The sequence below is a fragment of the Aristolochia californica genome, unplaced genomic scaffold (genome assembly GCF_029961685.1).
Source record: "Aristolochia californica isolate CCGP_79_NKW_82.1479 unplaced genomic scaffold, dmAriCali1.0.hap1 SCAF_15, whole genome shotgun sequence".
Lineage (NCBI taxonomy): Eukaryota > Viridiplantae > Streptophyta > Magnoliopsida > Piperales > Aristolochiaceae > Aristolochia > Aristolochia californica.
The window spans coordinates 751,777-771,929 of NW_027181826.1; the positions used below are offsets into that span (position 1 = coordinate 751,777).

The 20,153-nt window shown below is 40.7% G+C and overlaps 2 protein-coding genes across 2 annotated transcripts; one reads left to right on the forward strand and one right to left on the reverse strand.

Moving 5' to 3' along the window:
- Nucleotides 1-327: 327 nt before the first annotated feature.
- On the forward strand, nt 328-3,547 carry LOC137952095 (vicilin-like seed storage protein At2g18540). The gene is made up of 6 exons (XM_068799164.1): nt 328-622; nt 885-1,063; nt 1,174-1,254; nt 1,347-1,643; nt 1,733-2,740; nt 3,311-3,547. The coding sequence occupies exons 1-6, from the start codon at nt 328-330 to the stop codon at nt 3,545-3,547; spliced, it is 2,097 nt and encodes a 698-aa protein (XP_068655265.1).
- Nucleotides 3,548-12,440: 8,893 nt separating this feature from the next.
- LOC137951370 (zinc finger protein GAI-ASSOCIATED FACTOR 1-like) lies at nt 12,441-15,425 on the reverse strand. The gene is made up of 4 exons (XM_068797984.1): nt 14,670-15,425; nt 14,162-14,558; nt 13,884-14,056; nt 12,441-13,396 (listed from the first exon to the last, which is right to left on the reverse strand). Exons 1-4 carry the CDS (start codon nt 14,824-14,826, stop codon nt 12,660-12,662), a joined length of 1,464 nt encoding a protein of 487 aa, XP_068654085.1. The 5' UTR covers nt 14,827-15,425; the 3' UTR covers nt 12,441-12,659.
- Between the last annotated feature and the right edge of the window lie 4,728 nt (nt 15,426-20,153).

The window sequence follows — 20,153 nt, forward strand, 5'->3', positions numbered from 1 at the left end:
TAAAGATGACACAACCCGGTAAGCAAGACAAAACAACAGAAACATGGCATCCAAAATGGCTGCTCAGATCGATTAAATCCATCTTCTCCACGAGAAAAACTGAAAGCAGGCATGCATGGCTGAAAGCATTCATAGTGATCCATATCTCAGAATCCGTGAAATAACGAATAACTTCCGCAAGACACGTCGCCAAGAAACGCTTGACGTGGCGTCCCGAAGCAACCAATTAGCCACGTGTTCCACCTTCGTTACTGCTCTCCCATGCACTCGTAACCGATATAAGCTCTTCCCCCATCTAACCAGAGATCAGAATCTGTGCAGGCAAACATGATGAGAAATCTCTGCAAGTTGGGTTTCACTCTCCTCGTGTTCTTCCTTGCTGTTTGCGATTCTTCTCCTCATGCGACCGCTTTGAGGTTAAAAGGTGCATCTCGTTACGATCCTTTGGTGACGAAGGAGAGCAGGAGAACGCTCGCGGAGACCGAGTCTGGAAAGATTTCTGCTGTTGATGTTGATGATGGGTATCGAGGTCCTTACCATCTCCAGTTCATCACTCTTGAACCCAATTCTCTGTTTCTCCCTGTTCTTCTCCAGTCCGACATGATCTTGTATGTGCAGACAGGTAAGTTGCTTGCTTTATTCTCGTCTTCTCTGAGCACAAGTGAGTTGTTGTTTCGATGCATTCACAATTTTTAATTTTATTTTGCTTCTCTGGTGGAAGTCTAGGCTACTGTAAAACCCATTAAGCTCGATTTTCTGTCAAGACATTTTACTACTCTCTGGAACAAAAACAGGGAGGAGGGGAACTCAACTTCCTCAACTTAGAGTTTAAGATTTTTTTTTTTTATTTCATGAAATTGAGTGAGGATAACGCATGGTTGCAGGGAGAGGAACTCTAGCTTGGACTGATGATACTAAGATGCGGCAATTAGATGTAGTCCGAGGGGATATCTACCGTCTTCCATCAGGTTCTGTCTTCCATGTGAAGAGCCACGCCGAGCCTACAAGAGAGAGACTGAGGATATTTGCATTCTTCACGAGCAGAGCTAATGAAAACTTACATGTTAATCGTCGTCTTCCCTGGTCTTTCTTATCAGTTCAGTTCTATTTTTTTTTTCTTTTCTCTTCTGGGAATCGTTTTTAACAAAATAAGATTCCAATTTCTTTGTTTAGGGAACCTTTTTGGAGGCGTATTCGACGCTGACTGATCTAATCCTTGGGTTCGATAAAGAAATTCTTCAAATGGCATTCAATGTGGGAAACGGTTAATTTCTTCGTTAATGTTCAGTTTGTAATTTTCAGATAATTCCATCTTATATTACTTCACCATGTCTGGATGGTTTCAGGTCCCGGACGCTGTGATCGAAGAGATTAGAAAGGTAGGGAAGCCTCCACAGATTCTACCCATGGCAGCAAAAAACGAAACAGAGCACTTGAACTGGAAGGAAACCATTATCGAAGTGCTTACTGGTCGAGTTGGCACTGACATTGCCCTCAGCAGCAAGAAACCAAAGACCTTCAATCTTCTGAGCAAGAAGCCAGACTTCGAAAACTGCAATGGACGGAGCGTAACAGTGAGCCCAAAGGACTTCCGCCCACTCAAGGGCTCTGGAATCGGTCTCTTCATGGTTAACCTGACCAAGGTGTGCAGATATTATTCCTGTTTGTTTTTTGAATTTCCGGCGAAACATCTTGCAGTGTTTCTTACCTCTTCTGAATTTGATTCACGAAGGGTTCGATGATGGGGCCGCACTGGAATCCAAGAGCAACAGAGATTGCGATTGTTACAGAAGGGCGAGGAATGGTGCGAGTGGTCTGCTCCAGCGAGTCTTCTGAGTGCAATAGCACGAGGATCAGGGTGAAAGAAGGTGATGTGTTCCTCGTGCCGAGGTATCATCCCATGGCTCAGATTTCATTCAACAATGAGCCACTGGTGTTTGTGGGTTTCAGCACGATGGCGAAGAAGAACTATCCCCAGTTCTTGGCCGGGAAGAGGTCGGTTCTGCGGACGCTGAGTCAAGATATCGTGGCCATGTCCTTGAATGTACCCAACGCGACTGTTGAACGGTTCTTGGGTTCTCAGATGGATTCGATTACATTGGACTGTACATCGTGTGCCGAAGCTGAAGAGAAGAGGATGGAGGAAGAGATACAGAGGCAGCAAAGGAAGAGAGAAGAGAAAGAAGCGAGAAAAAGAGAAGAGGAAGAAAAGCGGAAACGAGAAGAGGAAGAAAAGCAGAAACGAGAAGAGGAAGAAAAGCGGAAACGAGAAGAAGAAGAAAAGCAGGAACAAGAAGAGAAGGAAGCTAGGAGAAGAGAAGAGGAAGAAAAGCAGGAACAAGAAGAGAAGGAAGCGAGGAGAAGAGAAGAGGAAGAAAAGCAGGAACAAGAAGAGAAGGAAGCGAGGAGAAGAGAAGAGGAAGAAAAGCAGGAACAAGAAGACAAGGAAGCGAGGAGAAGAGAAGAGGAAGAAAAGCAGGAACAAGAAGACAAGGAAGCGAGGAGAAGAGAAGAGGAAGAAAAGCAGGAACAAGAAGAGAAGGAAGCTAGGAGAAGAGCAGAGGAAGAAAAGCAGAAACAAGAAGAGAAGGAAGCTAGGAAAAGAGAAGAGGAAGAAAAGCAGAGACAGGAAGAGCAAGAAGAAGAAGAAGGTGGAAGAGGAGGAGAAGAGTTAGAAAAAGAGGAAGCCAGAAAGAAAGAGGAAGAAGGGACAGGAGGAGGTGGTGGTGGAGGATCTGAAGTGATGTGAAGCGATAAGTGCAAAAAATGAAGAGGGAAAGAGGTGTTGAATCAATAGTTTTTCAGCTTTCCAGGATCTTTTTTTGAGTTTTTCTACTGTAATAAATTAACTTTTCTTCCTTCTTTCTTATGCTTGAAATTGCAGATCATCATGTATAATCTATTTGCAATTTGAATCGAGTAACGCATTGTTGATGCTCGACCAATCGATCCAGATTTGCTTCGTGTAAAGAAACCGTAAAGAGCAAATTCTTGGCATAACAGATAATTCAATCGATCAAAGAAAATTAGAAAATTTTTACTTGTTTTGTTTGCTTCAAACATAAACGACAATACTCCGGCTGCAACTCCATGACAACGTGTCTGCAGAAAACAAGAAACCCAGATGTAGCTCATAAAATCTCAACAAGCGGGACAAATCAGGAGGTGGGGCAAAAAGCTTCTGCATCTCGCCGTCTCCGTTAAGGCCATCGAAAGCCCCAAGTCGTGTGCACATCCAGATGACAGTGCATGAACCTAACTCTTGAACAGTTGCGTTACATGATTTCCACTTTCCACCCATCAAAACCAGTTAGAAGATTGGAGAGAACTCAAGCTCACCTGGAATGTCCGCCCTGAATCTGACAATAAGCAGTTAGAAGATTGGAGAGAACTCAAGCTCACCCCTGAATCTGACAATAACCAGTTAGAAGATTGGAGAGAACTCAAGCTCACCCCTGAATCTGACAATAACCAGTTAGAAGATTGGAGAGAACTCAAGCTCACCTGGAATGTCCGCCCTGAATCTGACAATAGCTTTGGAAAATAAGTCCAAATATAAGTCCAAGCCCAGACGACCAAATAAGACCGATATATTTAAGAGTATTATAAGATGAATCACACAACCAAGGAAAGATAAGTCCAAGCCCACACGACCAAGGAAGACCGACATATCTAAGAGTATTATAAGATGAATCACACGACCAAGGAAAACCCACAAGATGGCCCCAAACACTTAAGAAGTAGGACCCATCATGATTACCACAAGCTAGCAACCTTATCACATAAGTTAGAAGATCAAGGAAAGATAAGTCCAAGCCCACACGACCAAGGAAGATCGACATATCTAAGAGTATTATAAGATGAATCACACGACCAAGGAAAGTCCACAAGATGGCCCTAAGCACATAAGAAGTAGGACTTATCATGATTACCACAAGCTAGCAACCTTATCACATAAGTTGGAAGATCAAGGAAAGATAAGTCCAAGCCCACATGACCAAGGAAGACCAACATATCTAAGAGTATTATAAGATGAATCACACGACCAAGGAAAGCCCACAAGATGGCCCCAAGCATATAAGAAGTATGACCCATCATGATTACCACAAACTAGCAACCTTATCACATAAGTTGGAAGATCAAAAAGGACTAACAAAGATATCTTTATCTTATGGTCACAACCTAGTAGAGTTCTAGTTTGAGTTATGTTTGTCTTTTATCTATATTGAGTTATTTAATTATGCTAGGACTTATCTTTAAGTATTAGAGTTTGGGAGTAATTAGGACAAAGATAGTTTTATTGTAATTGGAATCTACTATCTTCCTCTATTATAAATAGAGGTTCATGTATTATAATTATATTAAGTTAATGAAGTCAATGAAGTATTTCTCTTTTCCATAAATTCAACATGGTATCAGAGCAAGTTATGTGAGTTGACTTGGTCAACCCATAAAGATAATAAGATTATTTTCTCTAAACCCTAAACCCTAAGTCTAGGTTCATAGTTATTTTTTTCAGCCCCTACACCCGTAGTTTTCTTTGCGTTTTGCCTCTATACTGAGCTTTTCATATTGCAAATTATATATTGATGAAAAGATATTTGAGTCTAGTTTCCAAAGAAAAATGATTTTTTTTCTAATCGGAGTTATCTACAGAGAGAAATTGATATTTTAATGAGTGAAAGTCAGATTGCAAAAAGGTTCGAGCAACAGCAGAAAGCTTCCGATTTCGAGGTATTTTATGCTATCAAGAACTAGACTTTATATGGATAAATATATATGAAAATAAATATATGTAAGTGTATTCTTTTACCTATTCAACCAATTTTTTATCTGAGTTATCTACAAAGATAAATCGATATTTGAAGCAGCAAAGGTCAGATTACAAAAGAGGTTCGAGCGGCAGCAGAAAGTTTCAACTTCCGATGAGATATTGATCTTAGAATAGTCAATGGTCATTTTGGAAAAAAAGGAGAAACATTACTTAGTTCGGCCAGATGACAGAGACTGAAATCTATCAGATTATTTATCTTCTCATAAGTATATTTTATGAAGAGAAGTTATACTTGGATGAAAGGTATTTAAGTGTAGTTGCAAATAGAGAAAGTTTCATGTCAATTTGATCTATATTTAAAGATATATTCACATTGGAAGAATCAAAGGTCATGCTAGTATTTTGTTGTATTCAAAAATCCGAATTTATGCCAATTGTTTTGCGTCACTTTTTGAGTTGATATATTAGGAAAATATCTCACTTCTCCCTGGTTTGAGGGCTTATTTATACATCTCTATTATTTGGGCTTATTACTACATCTATGATATTTGGTTCAAGCTGGGATCACTACCATTACCTCCCAGCTTGAGGGGGAGGGGGGAAGTACAAGAAGTACAAGAAAGAGGTATTTCATTCCATATGTTGTGGATAAGTTTATGTAACCAAAATATTTAAAAAAGGGGAGCACAAAAGATGAAACTTTTGCATATAAGAAAAAATATTTATATCGGATTATGATTATTTCATGGGTCCTTCTACAAGGTTTATTATTTTGGTTCGTGTTATATGTGTTGGAAGATAGTCGTGTTACATTACAACTGTTATTATTATGTCTATTTAGATGAGACATTATTATTGAAGAAGAGGTGTCTCATACCATAATTTATTTGATTCTAAAAAATATAACGGTTGGTACACCATGAGAATCGGTGCCCAGATTGGGACACAATAATAAATTTAACTCTAAAAAATATCACGGTTGGGATACCATGATAGTCAATGTTCAGATTGGGACACCATTATAAATAAACCCACAATCCCTCTTGTAATAACTCTTATTACTCCTACCACTTGAGAGTCATTGTTTTGTGGAGGGACACGGTGGTGAACACTTCAGAGCAATGCCGATAGACACAATACCTACAGAAGACGAAGTGTGACCTATATTTAGCATTAGGACTGGAATATGGAGCAATGCCTTACTTGCTATGAGTGATTTTTACTCTTGTCAGAGTGGTTCCGTCTATTCTTGTAGTCGGTAGCTTTCTGCACCTAACAGATCGGTCTGTGGGGTAGTATTGGTTAGTCGATGTCGTAGTATCAGAGTTGGATTCGTCCGAAGATTGACAAAGCATCTCCGTCCGAAGTATCCTTGTTCGACGACCTGCACTGTCCGACGACTTTGTTTTTGGCAATGCTTTCTGGGGTTGTCGAAAAACCTTGTCGACGCTTGAAAAAGTTGTCAAAAAAGCTACAACGGGCGGTTCCATTGTCGGAGAAGCTCTCTCTACCTCTGTTCATTTAATCAACCACCTGCCCTTGCTTATCTTGCATCATGTCTCTCCATTTGTTAAATTATTTGGTTATTCTCCGTCCTACACTGATCTTCGGACGTTCGGTTGTGTTTGTTTTGTGCATTTACCTGATCATGAACGGCATAAACTTATAGCCCAATCAGTTATGTGTGCATTTCTTGGGTATGCCGGTTCTCAAAAGGGTTATGTTTGTTATGATCCCCAGGTGCATCGAGTCCGTGTTTCTTGGAATATAGTCTTCTTTTAAAATCAATATTTCTTTCTATCTCAAATTACTCTACCGTTTGCCTCTCTGTCTAGTTTGCCGAGCTTTGATGAGTCTCACCCTATTCCCTCGCTGCCCTCTCCTCATCCTGACCTGATGCTTGCTGACAGCGGCTAGCCAATACTACCCAACAGACTGATCTGTTAGGTACGGAAAGCTACCGCCTACAAGAGTGGACAAAACCACTTTGACACCCACCTCGCCCATTCTTGACCACCTCTCACTGGATTCGAACACGGGACGTGGCGTGCCCAGCTCTGATACCATGACAACGACTAGCTAATATTACCCAACAAACCGATCTGTTAGGTGCGGAAAGCTATCGCCTACAAGAGTAGATGGAACCACTTTGACAACTCTCAATTATATTATGCCGGCAAGACCTAATGGAAGGGCGCAATAGCGTGTGGGGGAGTGTTGGAAGATTAAGACATAGTGAAAGATGTGCTATTTTATACAAAAATATTCTATACATCATTTGCAGCAAGCTGGGAATTCATGATGTTCTTTCACCCCCAGGTTGAAAGGGAGTGTTGGAAGATAAGCCCAAGCCCACACGACCAAAGAAGGCCCACAAGATGGGCCCAAGCACATAAGAAGTAGGACCCACTATGATTGCAGCAAGCTGGGAATTCATGATGTTCTTTCACCCCCAGGTTGAAGGGGAGTGTTGGAAGATAGGCCCAAGCCCACACGACCAAAGAAGGCCCACAAGATGGGCCCAAGCACATAAGAAGTATGATTACCACAAGCTCGCATCCTTATCACATAAGTTGGAAGATCAAGAAGGACTGACAAAGACATCTTTATCTTATGGTCACGTCCTAGAAGATTTCTAATTTGACTTATGTTTGTCTTTTATCTATATTGAGTTATTTAATTATGCTATAAAATATTTTAAGTGTTAGAGTTTGGGTGTAATTGGGACAATTGTAGTTTTATTGTAATTGGACTCTACTACCTTCATCTATTATAAATAGAGTTTCATGTAAGAATATATTAAGTTAATGAAGTCAATAAAGTATTTCTCTTTTTTATAAATTCAACACAGCCCACAGCTTACTGGCACGCCGGCCGACTGTGTTTCGGTAAGGCAAATCAACAAGTTCATAACTGCCGTGCTGGCGCTATACAGCTGAGTCCGGTGCCCAGAACCTAGAAGCTGAATCCATGGAGATGTATGGAATGGTTCTCTGGCCCAATCGTGCCTCTGTCCTGCAATATCAACGCCACCCTCCACTGGTATTCCAGAAGACTCAAACTGTATTCCTACCACTGCTTGTGTGTTCACTCCAAAGACATTCGGAGCTTGGTTCACAAAATCAATCATCTGGCTCGGATAATCTGGGATATCCTTAGCAAGTTTGCAGGAGAGAGTCAGTCGGCTTTCTGAAGGTGACATTGTGGATGGACGCAGCAAACATCCCTCCTGCAGGGCCCTTGCACGGGGGGGATTAGTTGCAGCTGAGAACATTAAGGCCGATTACCAGAAAGGTAGAAACAGAGTCTTATCGATTTCTCTGGGAACCTCCAGAGGTCAGTGATACTTGCTCCCCGATAAGCTTCTGACTTTTCCAGAGAAGGATTCAGCCAGTTCGGTCCTACTCCCATGCAGTATCTTCCCTGAGACTGGTTTGCTTTGGAAGACTGGTCAGAGTTGTTCTTCGGCTTCTACCACAGTCATGACCGCAAATCCCAAATAACTGCTTAATGTTAAGAGCTACATTAATGATTCTCAGAAGGTAATTCTTCCGTGGTACAACCATCCAAACTGTAAACATCTGCAGAAGAAACAGGAGACAACAGCAACAGCACAGTCAAGATGAATCCTGTAAAAAATTGGATTCATTACAATATTCTGAGCAGTTATGGGTTGGCCCAGGACGTCCATTGATCAGATAATCATCTGAGCCAGGAAGCCCTCATCCGCTTCTCCAGATTCTGGATATCTTGGAGCCAGTACTCTCCCAGAACGATGACAAGCTCCTAGTAAGGGATCTCATGTGGGTAAGAGACGCCAGGCTTGGGGTAGACGACGATTGGACCATCAACAGTTGCTCTCAGCCAGGAGATGTGAGCATTCCGGTACAGTGACCCTGCTTGGATGGGACACTGAGTTATGTAAGGTGGCCCATCGTACTAGCAAGTTAATCTCTATCGTACTCCATGCCTGCAACTAAACAGCAACACGGATCAATTCTGTAGTTTAGAAGAAAGATTCTGATTGTAAGAAAAAAACTGAGTGAGAGAAGTCCCAGAAGGAACAATTTTTTGCTGGCAGTGAAAGGAGATGTCGTATGGAGTGAGGTTGGTAACCTGAACAATCAACCTGTCGTCTTGTCGGGCGTATATTTTTGGGCCTGGAGACGTTATATTTACAGTGTCGATTGTGGAAGTCTTGCAGAGTTCTCGGCCTGGAATTCATGAATTCACATCTTTTACTTATCATGGCCATACTGAACTAGATTTATTTCTGTAAGAACAAAACTATACAAGAATCAGAATAAGTAATTTGCCGTGTTTTTTATTGATGAGTAAGAAGTATTTACTGTAACGATACGTAGTTGGATACAAGATTTACAGTTTGAATTGGAATCATCCCGTATCCATATCTCTATCAAAAACAGCTTAGGAGCCATTAATCTTCTGATATGAAATCTAATTATCCTGAACTCTTCTTCCACAGATAAAGCAGCTTTAGAGCCGATCTGGGTATCTGTTCTATCATCTGGGTTTAAGATTTTCTAGGTTGAGTTATGCAAGATGAAAACAGAAGATTCTACACCTAATCTGGGTTTGACTTGAACTTGGCAAATTGTTTCTTTGTTTTTGTGACTTAAACAATCCCAGGAAATTGAACTGGACATGTTATGGTGTCTTTGTATTTTGTGTCATGCGGTTCTAAAGGCTTTAAACCTACTCTGCCATGGTGTCTTCTTTCTTCAAACCCAACAATGGCTGAAACCAATCCTATTTTGAAGGGCAAATCGTTTGCTTTTGTTTAATGAAAGTATGCTTGATGTCATTGCTATGCTTGAGCAATCAATTGAGAACTTTGGTACAGGCCGGTATATATTTGTTAGGGAAAATATACATATGGGTTAGTTATTCACAAGGGCTGATCCAATATGAAAAACTATTTGGTATGAAACAAAGAGAAATATTATCTCAGTCATCCAATCAACGGTTATCTCACTCATCCGAGATAACCATTTTGCATGTTTCATATATAAGAAAGAAGGCTAAAATGCCGGCTCCTATCGACCCAAACTTTTGCGCCACTCTTTAGGGAGGTTTGTCGCAAGTGTACCCTCTAGGATTTTTTAGATGTATAGGGTGATATATTTGGTATGTCTAAGTATAACTCATAGTAGGTATTTTGTGTATATTTATCGCCCTTTTGAAATTCTGATATGTATTACCTGATAGTTTTTTTATCATTTTTAAAGGGTGTCTCAAATTTTGAAAACCCATAAAGAAATCACTAAAGTCTCCTAAATCACATCTTAAAATAAGATCAAATTTGATCATTTATGCATGGGTGTAACAAATTCCAATATATTCGGAGTATCGGTAAATATATGTTCTTCCTTGTTTCAGTCAATATAGGTTTATTAAAGAACTAAAAATCTTATACATATCAAATACACACAAGATGTATCAATAATATGTGATATACAACACATAACGGCCGATACACAATATATATCGGGTGGATCTAATCGAAAAATCAAAGTATTCATCCTTTTTATTCGCCCCAAATTTCACTTCTTCACTCAAATTTTACTAGGGCTAAGATGTTTCTAGGTTTGAGTCATGTAACCTCGGTTATAACACGAAATTATGAATATTATGTAACATATAATGTTCAATAACATCAAGTTCTAATAAATTCCCTACCTATTATAAAAGGTGGATGAATACCCTTCAATATGTATCGATCCCGTTTCATCCGATATACTCGTACATTGACTGTTATTATCTAGGGCCAAATCCGATATACTCCGATATATATTGAAAGATATACCATTACCAGGTAAGATCGGTTCATGAAAGGGAAAAAAACAAATTAGAAGTAGAACTGCTTGGTCTCTCGTCTTCATCTCCTCTTCATCTGCTCGCCAGTCAAAGATCAAAGCCCTGAGGAAGAAACAACGAAAGAAAGACGAAGAATAAAGCAATGAAGAGTCGGTAGGATTCTTCCGGTTCTTACAGTAATTTAGACCAAACCACGCCATCGAAACCCCAGAATCACGCCAAGGAGAAAGGTCAAATCCCCGTTTTTCTACACTCAGAAAGCTCCAAATACGACAGGACAGGCTCGCTCTCACTGTCATCTGAGAAGGGAGACACGACACATCGCTTTCTGGTTTAAACTGGATAGTTTGGAACACCGACAGGCTGACTCACGAGTCAGGGACGGCGACCGGCCGGGCTCTTTGATTTGGACTAATTTATTATTAATTTGTAATCTGCTCCCGAGTGTGAAGTCAGAATTGTGATGGGAGGAAAAGCAGGTAATTCATTATACTGAGCAATAATGAAAAATAAGTTTGAGAGCAAGAGTTGAAACTTGAACGGAAAAAATGACTCCCACCCCCTTGTTCCAACATGAATTGGAAGAGAGGGACCACCTCCACCTCCCATCCCCTTCCCTCTCAATTCGAATTGAAAAAGAGGAGGAAGTCCTAATCTTTTATTACAGACATTGAAGCTTTCCTCTTCCCTCTTCTCTCCATTCATCTCAAGGTCAATTTTCTCACGGTGGACTTCGAGGTCTTTGAGAAGGCGCAACATGAATATAAGAGAGATCAATCCGATCGATATTAAATTCTCAATATTCTCCTGCACGTTACTATTTGTGACTCGTGAAAATAGATGGGAGCAAGACTCGAACTCAAAACCTACGTTGCTCTGATACCATATTGAAAGCAGTTGCACTAAAACCTCAAGGCAATAGTAAAAATACAACATAAATATAAAAAGAATCGACTACGCCTTTCAAATTTAAGTCCATAGCTACATGTGTAAGGAGAGGCCGTATTTAAAAATTTGTCTCTTTATATATATTTATTAAAATTATGTTTAAAAAATTATTTAGTTGAATACTTTATTTATTTTAATTATGATAAATATTTTAAATATAAAAATAGAATTTATATTAATTTTTGAATAACTAAAAAAATAAAAATCTAAAAGCTTCTACCCCCACTCGGAAGCTTCAACGCTTTTATTTTCAAGAAAGTAGATTCGTCGAGATTTTTAAATGGGGTCGGAGAAAGAAGTGGTTGTCAGGATCAAATGTTTCTGTGCAGCTTCAAAAGGCATAAACCCGATCAAATTAGCCCACAGAGAACGTACTGTGAAATCGTCTGCTAGCCCTCTTGAACTCCTCAAGAATCGTGAGCTGCCCCGATTCGCCACCGTATCGGAGGCGAGTCGGGCGTGTCAATAGTCCAGACCGCCTCATGTGCCAATTGGTTTCGTTTACAGAGCCCACCCAGTAGCCTCTCTCTCTCGTCTGTCTATGTTCGTCGTCCACTTTGTCAGTGTCGATACTCGATAAGTCGATATAATCCAACTCGTTCGGTAGAGGAGGCCAGGAGGATTGTTTACGGAATCCTACAGAGCAACAAACATGACTCGAAGACGACAGGCAGAGACTGAGACTCTGTCCCTTCCCCCGCAATAAAAATCCAAATCGTCCACGAAGAGATGGCTACATTCTGTTTTTTTCCCGCCCCCTTCCTGCTGCTGCTTGCTGCTCCATTAAGTGTGTTCAAGAAAGAAAGCTTCTGGATGTCCGAAGGTCAGCTACTCAGCTTTTTGGCGTTTTCCCGTATTTCATTCGTTAAAAAAGGAGAGAATAAAATTCATCTCCTTGTTTGCTTCCTCTTTAATTTTTTATCATTAAATATCCAAAACAAAAATGAACCAAAAAAACAATTGGAAGCAGATGAGAATTTCGCTACTTTAAACTGTACCTTACCTGCACAGACAAATTTACTCTCTCGCCTATTTCCCCATTTTATCAGACTGTCGGGGCGGCTGTTGGTTCTGATTTTTTTTTTTCCTCAATTGCTTCTCATGACTTGCCCGGCGAATTCCCACCGGCGAATGAACTTGAAACGTCGAGACCACCCCCGATCGATGTCATGAGGGCCGAGAGTCCGCCTGGCTGCCCGACTCCACCGCCCACGCCCAATCCCAGAAAGTCCAGCGTCGTAGGCTTAGGACCGAACAGCGACGATTGCCCCGCCATTAGTTCAGGTAGCCCCACATTGTCGTATTCGAGGCCAAGGTCAAGTCCCGCCGGCCCGACCATGTCGTGGGATTGCCACAGTGAATTGAGATTCTCTCGCTGGGTGGACGACGCTGCTGCGGCTGATGATGGTGAAAGCCCGAATCCCCGGAGGAGGGAACCGTTACTGGCAGTAGCACCCATTTGTGCAGCTTTTTGAAGAAGGGCGGTGGCGGACATGTGAGCTAGTGGGGGCACTGCAAATGGCCGTCGTTCCTGGGGAGCGGGCGAAAAGAGATGAGAAGCGTTCGAGGAGAGGCACAGAGAGGTTGGCTCCGGTGCCATCGCCTGAGAAGTCGGTGGGCGATCGGCACGAGTCATGGCACCAAGCAAATCCGAGAATGCAGAGTTCTGAGGCTGTAAAGTGCTGGTAGTGGAGGCAAAGAGGCTAGCAAATACACTACTGCTGCTGCTCCCGTTGCTGCTGCTCCCGTTGCTACTGCTAGCGTTGGCACTGCTACCAACAATGGTGGTGGTCACTGGAGGAGGTGGTACTGGCGCTAAAATTTGATTCTCCGGCTCTGTAACGGAAGCCACAAAAAGGAAAAAAAAAAACAGGGTAAGAAGATTACGAAAACAGTCGGTCCGTATGGAAAGTAACACTGTAAAGCAAAGATTTTGATTAGTTTAATGGAAAAGTAGAATCCAAATCAATCGTTGCTTTTGGCTTTCTTTATGGATTGCAGCAGTTGAGATTGATGGTTACAAAATCAGCTTGCCCGTAAACGATAGAAAGCGAGTTCTCCGAAAAGTCTAGCAGAGCTTTAAAGAAAACTAAAATAAGTACAAAAAAAATTAGACAGAGAAAGCCTCCAAAAAGAGATTTCCCTTTCCTTCTAGTCCCAGACAAAAACCCAAATCGATAAATCTATGATTTTTTATGAGGTTTTAAATTACACGGCCGACAACATCACGGAAGGATTTAATCGATGAGATCAGGGGAGCCAGTTCAAATTACAACTTCTGCGCCTCCCAGTGCGTGGAGCTTTTTTATTGATTGATAGTTACCTCGTTGTTGAACCGGTAAAACTCCAGTGAGAGGTGGAGAAGATGAAGCTGGAGTGGCAGCTATTTGCAGCTTCGGGTCTTCTTCAGAAGCTGAATTGCCCGCAGTATGTGTCCGAGCGCTCTCCTCTGCCAACGCATCGCAAAACGCTCTGTGAGTAATAAAGCTGTCTCTCCTGCAGAGGAAATCAAATCGAACAACAAAAGTAACATAAGAAACAAAATCCCCACACCGGAAGATCGATAAATCCAAAAGAAATTAAAAAGGAAGAAATGAATACCTCGAAAACAAGGTCCCGCAGTCGCATCTGTACTCCCTCGTCCCGCAAGTCTTCGAGTGGGCCTTCCAGTCCGATTGAACTGCATATTTCTTCGAACACTTCTCGCACTTCCATTTCTTCTCCCCGTGTTTCCGGCAAAAGTGCTTCTTAATGCCGGTCAGATCTCCGAGGGCACGCGACGGGTCGTGGTGCACGCACGAAGGCTCCGGGCAGACGTACACGCGCTTCCTTATTTCCTTACTCGATCTCTGCCGGAGCTTCCACGGTAAATTGTGCCCTCGCCTGTGAAGCTGCAAATTCTGGTCTCGCTGAAAACCCTTGTTGCAGATCTCGCACACGAATCGATTCGTTGCCATAAGGGTCTTCGGCGATAAAGCGATTACCTCCGCATCCGGATCTACAATCACAAGTTAGAAGAAAAAATAAATACATAATCCGATGGTTCAAGCTTTTATTTTTTCAATCCGATATGCTTCTTTCATCCTTCTTTTTAAATTCCAGATTTTACCCGGCATTCCAGGGAGATTACGCTTCTTCTTCGCCGGAGCAGGCGCAGGGGCAACTTGCTGACCACTAGAAGAAACACTAGCCTCACCAGAAGCTGAAGTCGCGTTTGAAACCGCCATCGGAGGAGAATTCCCCAATTCCGGCAATTCTGCTGGCATCTGCGCCGCAAATTCCACGACACTCCAAACTTCGACCCTCGGAAAACTTCAGTCGCAAAATTTCAAAGTCGTTGGAACTCGAGTTGCGTCGCTTCGATCAGTAACTAAAATTTCAGGGATTTTACTTTCAGCTACCAGTCCCAATCACGAAGAATACCCAAATATATCTCCTGTTCTATCCTTCCACCTACCAGATTCTCCGGCATGTACCAGAACCCCTCAAGCCCTAGTCCCAACTACCAGTCCGACACACCGGAACACTCAAAACTCTCGCCGGACTAACTCCCAAAGCCACACAAACGGTCGGCCCAGAAAGCTAAACCCCACCTATCACCAACAAATCCAAACCCCAGATTCCAAAAACCACGATTTCCACTGCCACGACCAGAAATCCAGCTGGGCATAAACAGAACGACCGAGAGGACCGCAAAAGCATTTCCGATCAAGACAATTCGTGTTCCTCTACTAACCCCTCTTTGGGCATCTAAAGAAGCGGAGCGCCTCTGAGATTCTTCAGCAGTATCAGATTTTCCGATACGTCATTGCCGTAGAGCAAGCAGAAAGAGAGCGAAGCCAGAGAGAGAGAGAGAGAGAGAGAGAGAGAGAGCGAGAGCGAGAGAGAGAGAGAATGAGAGATTTTAAACGGGTGAATAAAGAAAACGAAAAAAATACTAGAGCGGCGCGAGCTAACCTCGGTTAGTGTCTTAACTCGGGTTCTATTCGAGCAGAGTCCACGTGGAGATATCAAAGCGGTCCACGTTGCGTGAGATGCGAATGTCTGGAGAGTTTGGCATCTGTCGGAGGCGCTCAGACTAAATGGCGCCCGACTTTCTTGTCGCTTAGCGAAAGGATTTGAATTTCCTACGAAATTTAAATCTTGTTTTTATTTCCCGAGGACCGGATATCCATCTCCCCTTGTACTTACGAAACTACCCTGGTTATTGACTTAGAATGACAGAAATACCACTGAGGTCACGTGACGCTACAGACGATATGTTACTTTCGTTCGTACACAGGTGGCATTCCGGTTATTTCACGCAGCCAGAACGTGAATTTCCTAAAATACCCCATCTCTGAATATTTTTGACCAAACGTTTAAAAAATAAAATTCTCCGTTAAAAGTACACGAGAAGCGGAAAAACTGAGGCGGAATGAATAGACGAAAATAACCCTTAAAACGCTGCGGCTTTCACAAAAAGGTCGGCTTCTTTCAGCTTTTTCGCTGCATCTCGTCGTGTTGTTCGCCGCCTGCAAAACGCGGAGTCGTACTGGGGATGACGGCGGCTTTTTTTTAATTTATTTTCCTCCTGTTTCTTTTTCCCGTCAGAGAAAGCGATGGGAACGCTGAGAAAATGCAGGGGAGGGTATTATGGACTTTTCAAGAAGTTATTCGCCGGGCCCACTAATCGGGATTTTCCCCTTTTGAAAAAATTTTGGAGAGAGCTCCTGCACCAGCCATTGCGTCTACACCCCGCTTTCACGATCGGCCGTACCTGACAAGGTCGTCATGTGAGCCCACAGTGGGCCCCGTTGGTGCAGAATACGTGTCAGATGAAGATGATCCCTGTCGTTCTGCGTGGGACCATGGCGGTGGTTTTTTTTTTTTTTAATATTTGGAAATTGAAATAAATGGGGTCACAGGAGTGTTAAGGACTGAAGTGTACAAATTACCAGGTGAGTAGTACACTTAATATACTCGCTGCATCCAGGGTGGGTCGGCGAGTAGACCACCAACTCGGTCAGAGTTGACTCAGTTTTTCAAAGGACAGATCAGGTTGGGGTCAGACTTCAACTTTCTCTTTTGTGGCAAGTCTCACCCAATATACAACATGTATAGGTAATATGGGCAAGAAAAACAAAAATTGGCTTTGTAAAATTTGCTTTCTTTTAAAATCATTTTCTTAATTTGGTTAATTATATTAGTCCTTTAAAATTAATAAATTACTAATAAAATATCGATAATTACAATCACCCTTTTTTTGTGAAAATTAAAAATTACACTTCAATATGATATATCATAAGATTTTATCCTATTATTTTAAAAAATAAGATAGAGAAATTAATTTATTAAATTATTGCAATAACTTATGCCCCAATAAATAGTCAATTTAATCTTATCAAGCAATTGAAAATTTAATCTTACAAAGTTCAAACATGTTTAGCTCTTCAAGAAGGGAAGATGCTTGACATTGAAGAAGGCAATTAGTCGATTCTCTAGCGGCTTGAACATAGGTTGGGTTCGGCTCGAGCTCGTGTTTGAAATACATAAATCAAGCTCGGCTCGAATATAGGCAGGTTCGGGTTTGGTTCGGCTCGATGCCACCCCTAAAGGCAATGATTACCATGAGGACCAAAGTTGGCTCACCCATGCTTACCCTAATTAAGCATGATTTCATGTAACCTTTTATTGATAGGTTGACAAGATTAAAATGTCACAATGTTAAAACAACAACTTCCATCAAATTGACCAATTTAGGGTTTTTCAAAATTCTCTTCATGAACTACTTTTTTTTCTTTTTCTTTTTCTAAATAAATTTATATTGATTTGACCCAGACTCAAGTCTTCAAAGGGCTTAGTGGGGTGTACACTTTCTCAAGCCAAACATGGTTTTGTTAAAAAATTTAGAAGCCTTCCTCATAAGTCAACTCAAAGACATTTAAAATGTCCCATACACAATGTGTACACATTCCTCACTAATTTAGACTTTCATATTAGATAAATTCAATGGTCTAATCGGATTTTGGACTGGGCAAGTCGAGTCTAAGTTAGACCAATGAACTTATAGACTGCAAAAACTTAAAGTTTGATTTATAATACCTTGCGAAATAAAAAATCGATTTGAAGCATCCATTTTTAGGAGAGAAAATCCATCAAATACCTAATATCGAAATTCCACCATACCCATTAACAAATTCTCAAGCTTGTAGCCACTCCCAATTTCTTTGGGTATTTTGAAAAATCTACATTATTTTCATGGATGGCATTTCTTTCTTGGTCATAAATCTTTTGTTGATGTTGAAAAACCATGATTAATTTTTATATTTTCTTCCACTCTCCATCATCTCTTTCATTAACTAAAGTTGCATTTCAATGCAGCTTTCTCTTACTATTGTTTAATGCTTCTCATTTCCCTCTTGGTTTTCTTTTTTCCATTTGCACTTCAGTTATCACATGTGGGGATTCTCTTTTCTAGTTAAAAGCCCTTTGTTTCCCTTTTTTACTTGGTAGAACTGAACCCATTTCTTAATACAAAGATTGAGTGCTAGGAACAGTTATTATTTGCCTTTAATTATGGAAGTAACTGGGAAAGGAAGCATGTCAATTATAAATAAAAGCTTAGCTCTATCTCCATGCAAATGAAGCCATACATCCCCTTTTTGGGGTTGAATATTTAAGACCCATTACTTGTTTCTACTTAGAAAGCTTAAGTTTTGAGTAGGTTTTTGTGATTTGTGAAAGTTTTGGCCAATAGGGGAAACATAGGCCAGCCATTGTTGCAGAACTCAGTCTTTTGTAAATGGCAGATGTAGTGGAGCTGAAAGGGTTTTGATACTATTATAAAAGCAGACAAGGATGGGAAGATTGACAAATGGTTTAAATATTTAGCCACACTTTGGGAGCTCAGAATCATAATATTAAAACAGAAAAATGAAGAAGAAGACTACAGACTATCAGAAATAAAAATATAGAGAGATTCTGGAGTGATCATCACCACATTGATTATCAAAGGCATTTTCACAAACAGGTTGAGGGGGTGATACTCATGGGTTTCTTAAAAGGGGTTGGAGGAAACCCCTCAGATATGTCTTCTAAATGGTTCTGTTTTTTTTCATTGATTCCATCTCTTCTTCTAAAATTTTGGAGTCAGCTTGTGTGAGTCTGACTCTAATTTTTTTATTTTATCATCAAAACCATGAGTACTCCTTTCATCATGTACTTGCCCTACTTTCACCCCCTTCCACCCTTTTTTCTTTCCTTGCTATTATGATTATATTATGTCTTTGTGGGTTCCATCCCCACCTCACCCATGTCGGCTTATGAAAGAATGTTAGGGTCAATGACTACTCATTCATTTCCTTGTGTCCTTTCAGTTTGGTTCAACTTTTAAAGTATATGGAAAGATAGAATAGTTCTCATATCTTCAACACCTCAAATAGGGAAAAAGTTGCCATGAAGACATTCAAATGTGCTCAGCCTTAAAAAATTTCTTTCTTTTCTCCTAAAAAGAGGAAAAAAAGAAAATATACTATGCAACATGAGTAGAAAAAGCCGAAGGGTGGACGTATCAATAATACATTTTACTATACGTAATATATATTATAATATATTATAATACGTGTTAGGGAGATACCCACCCTAAGAAAGGGAGGGGGCTTAAATTTTCCTTTCTTTCTCCTAAAAAGAAAAAAAAGGAAAATTTACTATGCAACATGAGTAGAAAAAGCCTAAGGGTGGGCGTATCAATAATACATTTTACTACACGTAAAAATATTATAATACGTGTCAGGGAGATACCCACCCTAAGAAAGGGAGGAGGGGAGCTTAAATTTTCCTTTCTTTCTCCTAAAAAGAGAAAAAAAAGGAAAATTTACTATGTAACATGAGTAGAAAAAAGCCGAAGGGTGGGCATATCGATAATACATTTTACTACACGTAAACATATTATAATACGTGTTAGGGAGATACCCACCCTAAGAAAGGGAGGAGGGGGCTTAAATTTTCCTTTTTTTCTCCTAAAAAGACAAAAAAAGGAAAATTTGCAACATGAGTAGAAAAAGCAGAAGGGTGGGCGTATCGATAATACATTTTACTATACGTACTATATATCTTATAACATATTATAATATGAGTTAAGGAGATACCCACTCTAAGAAAGGGAGGGGGGCTTAAATTTTCCTTTCTTTCACCTAAAAAGAAAAAAAAAGAAAAAATTATTGTGCAAAATGAGTAGAGAAAAGACGAAGGGTAGGCATATCGATAATACAATTTACGTATATAAATATTATAACATATTATAATACGATTTAGGGAGATACCCACCCTAAGAAAGGGGTGGGGTGGGGTGTTTAGTTAAAGGTAATAATTGGCCCTACTTTGCTTAGTGGAAACATTGAAAGTAGACATGACAAAAGGCCCTCTTTTTATTGAGGATCCCACTTGTTGTCTTGAGCAAACGAAACCGAGGGAATATTTGATGAGAAGTTGTGTGAAAGAGGGACATCTCTCTATCCCTGTCTCCAATTTTTTTTTTCTTACAAAGAACTCTGAACGGACTCTGATGAAGCAAAAAGCTTCAGCATTGGTTAAGAATGACTGATTTGAAGGG

What these genes read in the sequence shown, in the direction of transcription:
- LOC137952095 (XM_068799164.1), top strand. Translation starts at nt 328, where the DNA reads ATGATGAGAAATCTCTGCAAGTTGGGTTTCACTCTCCTCGTGTTCTTC. An exon ending in TTCTTCAAATGGCATTCAAT is followed by an intron (nt 1,255 to 1,346) that starts GTGGGAAACGGT and finishes GGATGGTTTCAG; the next exon opens with GTCCCGGACGCTGTGATCGA. An exon ending in TCATGGTTAACCTGACCAAG is followed by an intron (nt 1,644 to 1,732) that starts GTGTGCAGATAT and finishes TGATTCACGAAG; the next exon opens with GGTTCGATGATGGGGCCGCA.
- LOC137951370 (XM_068797984.1), bottom strand. Translation starts at nt 14,826, where the DNA reads ATGCCAGCAGAATTGCCGGAATTGGGGAATTCTCCTCCGATGGCGGTT. An exon ending in TAATCTCCCTGGAATGCCGG is followed by an intron (nt 14,559 to 14,669) that starts GTAAAATCTGGA and finishes TTGTGATTGTAG; the next exon opens with ATCCGGATGCGGAGGTAATC. An exon ending in TTTACCGGTTCAACAACGAG is followed by an intron (nt 13,397 to 13,883) that starts GTAACTATCAAT and finishes CTTCCGTTACAG; the next exon opens with AGCCGGAGAATCAAATTTTA.